Genomic DNA, 9654 nt, shown 5'->3' on the forward strand with positions numbered 1-9654 from the left:
GCTTCCCAAGCGGCGCACTATCCAGTGCGCCACCGGGCCGGCCCCCACCATTCTACTTTCTGTCTCTGTGAATTTGCCTATTCTAGGTGCCTCCTATATGAAGGATATTTCTTATTATTTTTTTATTTCTTATTTTATTTTAATTTATTAAATCAATCTTGTTTATCCATTCATCCGTTGATGGACACTTGGGTTGTTTCCACCTTTTGGCTATTGTCAACAATGCTGCGATGAACTTGGGTATATACCATAGCATTTTAAAGATGTGAAGTCTGAGGCACAGAGAAGCTAATTAATTTGCCCAAAGCCAAAGGGGGTGGTGGAACTGGGATTTGAACCCAGGTGGTCTGGCTCCAGATTCTGTGTTCTTAGGTATATGACTTGTAGATTCTCTTAATGAATAGAAAACACAGATTCTCTATACATAAAAAGTGGCTGCTGAGAATAGTCAAGCTGAAGCTGTTTGCACCCTCTAGGGTGGATCCCTAGAGACACGCTGGCATGGGGGTGGAAGGAGGTTCAATAGTGTGTGCTTTAGCATTGCTCGGGACAAACTGAATGTCAACAGAAGAGCAAATAAATTACTTGTGGCCTGTTCATATAGTACAACACTGGAACTCAATGTGTCAATACGGCTAAATCTCACTGCTGAGTAATATACTGTTAAGGAAAAGAAAAGGTAANAACACAGATTCTCTATACATAAAAAGTGGCTGCTGAGAATAGTCAAGCTGAAGCTGTTTGCGCCCTCTAGGGTGGATCCCTAGAGACACGCTGGCATGGGGGTGCAAGGAGGTTCAATAGTGTGTGCTTTAGCACTGCTCGGGACAAACTGAATGTCAACAGAAGAGCAAATAAATTACTTGTGGCCTGTTCATATAGTACAACACTGGAACTCAGTGTGTCAATACGGCTAAATCTCACTGCTGAGTAATATACTGTTAAGGAAAAGAAAAGGTAAGTTGCAGGAGGCCCTAAATAGTCGAATATCATTTATATCATGTTTTATAATATACAAAAAAGCTATAGTTGTTTAGGGATACGGATGTATATAGTAAAAGTATTAAGAAATGCTTAAGGTTAAATAAGCATCAAGCATAGTGTAAATTTACCCCTGGGGAGTCAGGGAGGAGAGGACTGGGTTGTGGAGAGGAACGTAAAGGGTTTCAGTAATATTCGTAACGTTTGTAATGCTTTGTTTTTTCTTTTTCTTTTTTTGGAATGCGTTATTTCTTAATTTGGTGGGTACTGGTATTTACATATTATTTTTAGTACCTTTTTATATGTCTGAAATGCTTTTTACATTTTTGAAGGGCCAGTGGCTAGTGTGCATGCTTACGTGTATACGTGAACTCTGTGTTTTTCATGCAGTCAGCTGTGCCAGTTGGAAGAAGTCTCTCTGAGGAGCTGTGCGGTAAATTGTGCTGGTGACAGAGGAGCAATTGCCAGAGCGTGTCCCAGTATCCTTTCACTGATAGCGCATCCCTGGAGCTGACTTGGGACTTGGTTCTCATGCTAGACACTGCTGGTTGCCCACCGAGCACCCATTCCCCCCGACTCTTCCTAACCACACCTCGGTTTTGCTTGGGGCAGTCTGTGCCCAGCTTTGCCATATTTTGCTTATGCCCACGACTAAAAATGTAGGATGTATGTTAAAAAATCACCAACGCAAATCAAATAGACTTTTTCTAACATTAAAAGGACTTTTCCCAGTTCTTTAAGTCTGCCTTATCTCTATGTAGTAATTTATGCAAAACATAGTAGTTTGTGATTACTTTCATCTGACTGAAAAGATGCCACATGAAGTGGCTCTCCTTAGCAAAATGCCCCGACGATGTGGTGCTGGAGTTCAGAGCAGAGCTCCCCAGCCCCTGTGCCTCCATCAGTCAGCCTGGGAACAGCCTGGGGGACTGCTGGGACCCAGGGCTGCTGGAGCATCAGTCATCTGCCCGGAGCAGCCCCCTCATTGACCCCCTCGTTGACCTCACGTGGTGAGGCAGCTGGAGCTGGGGGAGGCAGCTGGAGCTGGGGGAACGGAAGGAGAAGTGGAGAGGAATTTGGTAAGGAGCAAAATGCCACAGAAGTTTCTGGGGCATCCTGTAGTTTGCCTGAACTACTCCGGAATGATTGCAGAAGATTGGGAATTGGGTAGTTCAAGGCTGTTTGGTTGATGGGAATGGTCGGCCGTGAACAGGAGGACCAGTGTCATGCTCATTTATACGGCCCCTTCCTGGGGAACGGGTCCCCAAGATGTGGAGAAACGGGGTTGCATGGTCTAAGTAAGCCATGGTCGGTGTTGCAGATGCAGCCATGAGTGTCTCGTGGTTTCTGACTGAGCTCCTGCTGGAAGCTGAAGCATCGAGTAACCCAGTCATCCCTTGGGGTCACTGCCTTTGAGGTCGATCAGTTGAGTGGGACCAAGGCTGAGGGGGTGCTGGAGACCTGATGGTGGGAGGCAGGAGGGTGCCACCGGCTGGCTGTGAGCGGGACAGAGGCTGTGGCCTTGAAGTGAGGGCCATGGCCCCGGCGCCTTCAGCTCTGGGCATGAGCATGTGTGCCACGCCACGACTGTGCTCAGGGCTGGTCGCAGGGGGTAGATGGTCTCTGTACTCTGTGCAGACGAGGAAGACAGAACTCAGCTCACACACTGGGGAGTGTGATGAGAGGAGAGTTGGGGCGTTAAGGCTTTCTAGCCAGCCCCTGGCTGGAGTTAGCCGGACTGGTGGACGTGGACTGTGAGGCAAGGAGAGCCCCCAGCGCAGTGGCCTGAGCAAGGTGGACAGCAGCTGCCAAGAGCATGGGGCAGCAGCTGCAGGAGCAGCTCCCGTGTGGATGCGACCCTGCCCTGGGAGCCAGCAGCAGGTGTGCTCTGGTCAGAGCGGCAGCCCGGGCACTGGGACAGGTTCGCTGTGCCTGGCACCCTGGGCGCCTGCACCTGCAACTCTGCCTTCTGTTGGATGCCACGTTTCTGGGTGGCTGTTACTGTCCTTGTGCAGAAAGCCCGACTGCTGGGAGAAGCTGGCTTTGCCTCGTTGCCTCACTGTGCCAGCAGCACCTGGGGCGTTGAAGCCTTGCGCTGCTGGGTGCCTCGTCCTCGGTGTGTGTGTGGGGGGGATCCCTTTGCCCCGGTGTCTTGGCCTTGTTTTCTACACACCACCTGCGCCCTGTGTGCTTCTCAAGTCTTCTTTAGGCCCGGGGGCAGCAAGCTCTTCCATAGAGGGCCAGACAGCAAGTACTTTAGACCTGTGGGCCAGCAGGCAACATCGAGGACGTTATGTAGGTACGTAGATTACCATTTAAAAGTCAAACTTTAAAAAATGTAAATGCCATCGCCAGCTGTGATAAGCCAGGCAGCCGGCGGGCGTGGCTGGTATGACTGGCATGGGCCATTGTGGGTCAGGGTTGCCCCTTTCTGTGCCTTCACTGCCCCTCCTGGTCTACCTGCAGAGCCTCCTGAGTCCTTCCCATCTAAGAGCGGCTCCTTTCCAGTCAGTCCTGCGGAGCGACACCAGTAGTTTTGTTAAAATCTTTCTCCGTGAGGCCAAACCCGTGGCGCACTCGGGAGAGTGCGGCGCTGGGAGTGCAGCAGCGCTCCCGCCACAGGTTCGGATCCTATATAGGGATGACCGGTGTGCTCACTGGCTGAGTGCAGTGCGGACGGTCTCAAAGAGGACAAAAAAAAATCTTTCTCTGTATTTTCTGTGTTTAGCTTCTCCCTGTTGCCCTATGGGCTGTAGTAAAATGGAGTTTGGATGGAAGTGGACTTGGGTCGAATTGCACTTGTTAATTTGCTCCAGGTTGCACACCTCTCTGACTGCTGGCAGTGGCTGTGGGTGGGTGGATCTCTGCTCTTTTCCCTCTCTGGTCGCTCCTCCGTCTCTTGCAGGTCCCTCTCCGAGCACAGGGTGTTGGCAGTGCCCCGAGCCTCAGGCCTTGCACACATGTCACTGAGACCTTCTGGGGCGTACCTGGCACTCCTGCACGACCTCCACCTCCCACACTTGTCTCTCAGCTGCTTGTGTGGCATCTCTGTCTGGAAGTCTAACATCATCTCAAATTTAGCATGTCCCAAACTAAGACCCTCAGACCTGTTCATCCTGTACTTTCCCCTCTCAGTAAACGACAGTTCCAGTTGCACAGGCACAGACCTTGCAAACGTCCCCGACTCTCCTTTCCTCACATCCCACATCCAAACCCATCGGCAGATCCTGTCAGCTGTGCTTTCAGATTAGGATGCCCCATGTGACATCTCCCATCCCCTCTGGGGCCCCAGTTTGGTCCAAGCCTCCTGAGTAGACGTCTTATGTTCCCAGCAGCAGTGACTCCAGCGTGCTGCTCCAAACCCTCCAGTAGCTCCCGTGTCACGCAGAGACTAGCAGAGACTTCGCAGTGGCCCCAGCGCCTTTGTGAGCACCTCTCCAGCCCCTGCTGCACCCTGGAGCTGGCCGTCCCTGTCATCGGCTGACTCCATTCTGACCTCAGGGCCTCTGCTCATCTCCCAGATGGCCCTCACTTCCTTCAGTTCTGTGCTCAGACACCGCCTTGCTAGAGCAGGTGCTCCCACCGATAGCCACGTATGACATCCCCAGCCCCTCTCCCCACACCTGCTCTGTTAGTCTAGCACTGTGTGGGCACTGGCCTGTCCCTGTCTCGCCCAGCTGAGACTTTGGTCACCGCTGTGGCCCTGGCCCTCAGTAATGCTGGCAGAATGGAGGCACGAACTGAATAGTTTGCAGACACACTGGGTCAGAGCGCGAGGCAGTCCTCCAGCTGTCCCCGCCCGCCCCAGGCTTTTCCGGTCTCCACTGGGGCGTCTGAAGCTGTGCCCCTTCCTCATGCCCCTGCCCACCCTCACTAGCAAGGGCCTTGTTCTCCCCGTGCTGCTGTTGGCCATTGTCTGGACCCCTGCAGTGGGCAGTGGTGTCGTACTGATCGCTTCCAGGCCACGGGGACCCTCTGAATCCCCGCGTTGTTCTTAGCCCTCTAGAACATTTGTCCAGGCTACCACCGTTTTCTTGCGCGTTTATTTGTGGCTTGGCAAAGGCACATGGAGGGGGGCGTGGGCCGCACAGGTGCTTGCGAAGTGGCAGTTACCGTCCGCGTTGTTTCTGTGTTGGAAGACCCTAGAGCGGTGCAGCGTGCGACATTTGCTTCTCACCTGACTGGAGACGTTTGTCTCACATTCACTGTACCTGACAGCGAACTTTCTAGTTTCCGAATGAGCAGTTGGGTAATTAAAAAGACAAAAGTGTTATGTGCTCATGGAAAAGCTTCAAGCCAGTAAAAAGCTCAGGATGTCGCGCTCCAGAATGAAGAGATCAACTACTTTTACATCTTTTCTGAATCTTTGGAAATTACTGTTTCTTAACTTGTGCTTTTAGATATTAAGGAGTTAGATTTGTCAAAAAACCTGTTGTCATCATGGGACGAAGTGATACGCATTGCCGATCAGCTCAAGCACCTGGAAGTGCTGAACCTCAGGTACGAAGCCTCGGGGTGTCTAGTGCCACAACCGGGGAGCCCCCGTCTCTCCTCCGTCCCTCCTGGCGCCTGGGGCCTGCGGCGGGGGGCGTGTATGCAGCGAAGGCTGCCACCTGCGCCACGTTTCAAGGCAGGCAGGTTTGGGTTTCCTGGGTCTACCCAGGATTAACGTATGCATTAAGGGTGCATTGGTTATTATGGTCTTTCATTTCGGATGGTCACAGTAGGGGATTTACTAACAAGGGACGTGCTTTACTTTTAATCAGGGTGGGGATGAGCTAGGGTTAGGGTTAGGAAGGTCTTCAGGTTTCTTGGAAGCCTGACCACGGAAGATGGGACGTTGGGGGAGGCGATATTGAACTGGGGAGTAGGAGAGGGGAGGTGATATTATTTAAAATGCTCATGTATTTGGAAGCTTCTAGCATTTAATTGCTGTAGGAATGAGTAATTTCATAGGGATACTGTTTCTTGTTTTTCTTTTTGTGGCTGCCAGTACAGGGAGTGAACCCTGGAGTTTATTCACTTTTGAAAAGGATTTTCCACTAATCTCCCTGTTTTACTAATGTCACAGTTTTCTAGGCCTTCCTGAATATTTGATTAGTTTTAATCTCAGACCCTACATTTCCAAGGGCTCAGCCAGGCTTCCGCTTTCATACTTGAACCAATGTTACGTGTGCAGATGAGTCGTACCTGGCCAGGGCAGGTAGAGAACAGCAGGGAGTCAGGCCTGCACCCGTTGTGCTCCTGGATAGAGCATATGGCTGGTGGCACATGGCGTCTCCTCTGGAAATGTGGGCCGATGTTTCATGCTTTCATCTTTCAAAGTGACTGTCCTGGTTGAGTCTTTTCTGAGATTAGGCCCTCTAGAGAGACCTTAACAGGCAGTGATTTATTTCACCCACCCTTATAGCAAAAGGGCAGACTGTGTTTACAGAAGCAAAGTCCTAGCCCTATTCCAGCATGTCAGGAAGACTCTTGAGAACGCGCTTCACTCTGCGTTGTCCAGAGCCGCGTTTGTTTTTTTTTAAAAGATGACTGGTAAGGGGATCTTAACCCTTGACTTGGTGTTGTCAGCACCACGCTCAGCCAGTGAGCAAACCGGCCATCCCTATATGGGATCTGAACCCGGGGCCTCGGCGTTATCAGCACCGCACTCTCCCGAGTGAGCCACGGGCCGGTCCAGAGCTGCGCTTTGTGAATCTGGCAGCCAACCATGAGCCTAAGGTTCACGCGGCTGCCATAACCCTCTGGAAACATCTCTGCACGTCACATACGAAAAAGTTGTATGTTGTAAATATTAAAAATTAAGTAGTCGTGATTCTCTGTTTTTAATAGAATTTCATTTTAAGTTTAAAATAAGCCAAACCCCTCAGATTAAATCCCAAATTGTTGCTTTCAGTGACTGATTCAGTTGGGTCTACTCTGTAGCAGTAAGTACATTGTATCTTCTTTTTCTACGCAGTGAAAATAAACTAAAATTTCCCTCAGTTTCACCATCTGCGCCGGGAACGTTTTCTGCACTGAAGGTTTTAGTCCTTAATCGAACAGGAATAACATGGGCTGAGGTAATCATATTTCTTTGGTTAATTACACAGTAATAAGCAATTTAAAAAGTTTGGTTTAATTGACAATTAAAGGACAACTGTGGTCTGGTTTTAGTCATCCTGTTACGCAAATGATAGGATTCTTTAAACTGCCTCACAGGAAGGGGTTAAGAAAATCATTTTAGTGAAGTAGAATTTTATATCTAGGAATGCATATTCTCTCTCAGCCCATTTCGATTTGTTCTGGTGTCTTTATAAACAGTGGCACTCTGTAGTGGCAGGCAGTAAATATGTGCTGAGCTTTTAAAAGTCACAGCGTTAGCTGTCAGTACTGAGATTTTAGCTCACTGAGTTTTCCTGCAAGTTTTTTTTGGTTTTTTTTAGGGCAAAAACCAAGCATCAGAAAGTTTCTCACAGCCTTTTCTCGTTTGAAGTTCAGGTCCTAGAATCCACTGTTCATTGTATACAACTGGGCTTAAAAGTGGACACATGGGTCCTTGGCATAGCAGCTCTGGGAACTTATATCTGGCACTACAGGTTGAGAATCCCTAATCCGAAAATCCAGAATCCGAAACTTTTTGAGCACCAGCAAGATGCTCAAAGGAAATGCTCATTGGAGCATTTCAGATTTTGGATTTTCAGAGTAGGGATGCTTAATTGGTATGTATTCTGCAAATATTCCAAAATCTAAAAAAAAAAATCTGACATCCAATACACTTCTGCTCCCAAGCATTTCAGATAAGGGGTACCCAAGCTGTACTGTTTCGTCAGGGGGTTATTGACTTCACACGCCCAGCATAATTGCACTTTCAAACCGGGCACATACAAGGCTTGCTGGCTTGTTGCTCCCCTGTGACATGCGCAGAGGCAGCTTGGTGAGGGACAAGGCCTTTAGCTTGTGTACCTCATGTGCTGTGCCATGGAACCCTTTCCTAGAGCTCCTTCATTGTAAGGTTCTCCCCCACCCCAGGTGTGGATCCAGCCTGAGGACAGAAGGACACGTAGACATTCAGGGGGTAGGGCAGTGAAGTTCAAATGAGAATTTAGGGATAACTGCTGAGAAGTTTTGTCTGATTAGTAAATTCTTTACAAACCTGGATCAGCATCTACAACTGAGGCCGGTCTCCTGCCTTTGGTTAGCAAACTCCATCAAAGAGTAAGAGGTGTCCCGTCAGCACCTCCAGTTCCATTTTGTGACTGCCTCAGCTGAAGCCACACAGCGACACGTACCTTGCTGGGTAACGGCACGTGCTCCTGTGGCATCAAAACACGGCCCTTCAGTGTTTGATCACCACCCTTCCGGGCCTGATACAGTCTTTAGGAGGTGACCCCGAGGCACTTTATTCCTGAAACAGTAACTAAACTGGATTCCTGTGGACATTATAGTAACACATGGGAAGAAACGGCTAATAGAGGCCACTTAACCCTGACCTGCGTTCCCTGCCAGGTGCTCCGCTGTGCTGCTGGCTGGCCAGTCCTCGAGGAGCTCCACCTGGAGTCTAACAATATTTCCATTTCAGAAAGGTAACTAGGGCTTGCTGCCACCTGTCACAGTTCAGTCATTTTGAATAAATGTCTTGATTATATCTAATGTTATTTTTTTGGAAGGATTTGTAAATAAGAATTTAAAAAATACCTATTATTCATGGGCTTCACAAACTGGAATGTCACCTAAAACTTCACTGATGGGTTTTAACTGAGGGAAACTCATCAGAGTGAAGTCTGGAATTCATTTGTGAAGACATGAATTTTGTCAGTTTTGCATAAATATATTTCATTTGCTGTTTCTAAATGAAAGTTCTGGAGGATATGCTGAAAGGAATAAGTAATGCATTTTTAATTAGCATTATCTATTATATGTAAAAGCTTGTTGCTTAAGTGAATGTGTCCTCGCTTTACTTCCCTCCTTTGTTAATATCACTAAATTACTACGTAAAAACTTAAGCGTGGGAAAATTTATAACAAATTCTCAGAGGATTCAAGTTAATAAAGTTTTATTGTACAGATTGGTTTCATTTATTATACAGGCAAATGCAGGCATTTTTAAATTAAACTTTTCATTTTGAGATAATGCAGTTAGAAGAAATAATACACAGAGATCACCCGTACCCGTTCCCAGTTTCCCCCACTCATAACAAGTTGCAGAACTTTGGTGCAATTTCGCCAGCAGGATTCTGACACCGAGGGTCAGGCACTTTTCCATCACCACGAGGGTCCCTCAGTTTGCCCCTTTATACTCATATCCACTTGCCTCCCACCCCCAGCCCTCTGTCACACCAGTGTATTTTAAGGCTGTATCTTTGAAATCAATTAAAAGATTAATTTATGTTGAAAAAATTTTATTTTATATACAGGCCAACTGATGTCCTACAGACGGTCAAGTTATTAGATCTTTCCTCTAATAAACTAATTGATGAAAATCAGCTGTTCCTGATAGCATATCTGCCCAGGTAATTTTCTCCTAAAATTCATACTATAGTTGTACTTTGTAGCGCATGAATGTTTGTATGCATTATGTGAGGGTACTTCAAAAAGTTCGTGGAAAAGATGGAAGTAAAAGATAATATGAATCTTTCCATGAATTTTTTTTTTTTTTTCCTTTTTGTCTTTTTTCGTGACCGGCAACGGA

At 47.9% G+C, this 9654-nt stretch overlaps 1 protein-coding gene across 1 annotated transcript in view; it reads left to right on the forward strand.

Moving 5' to 3' along the window:
* Positions 1-9654, forward strand: part of TBCE (tubulin folding cofactor E) — a 28974-nt gene that overhangs the window by 7314 nt on the left and 12006 nt on the right. Inside the window, exons 3-7 of the mRNA XM_008589982.1 lie at positions 1372-1460; positions 5382-5481; positions 6944-7046; positions 8473-8549; positions 9380-9475. Coding sequence (XP_008588204.1) covers positions 1372-1460; positions 5382-5481; positions 6944-7046; positions 8473-8549; positions 9380-9475 — 465 coding nt within the window. The remainder of the gene's footprint in view (positions 1-1371; positions 1461-5381; positions 5482-6943; positions 7047-8472; positions 8550-9379; positions 9476-9654) is intronic.

Source organism: Galeopterus variegatus, unplaced genomic scaffold, assembly GCF_000696425.1.
Source record: "Galeopterus variegatus unplaced genomic scaffold, G_variegatus-3.0.2 Scaffold5788, whole genome shotgun sequence".
NCBI classification, from domain to species: domain Eukaryota; kingdom Metazoa; phylum Chordata; class Mammalia; order Dermoptera; family Cynocephalidae; genus Galeopterus; species Galeopterus variegatus.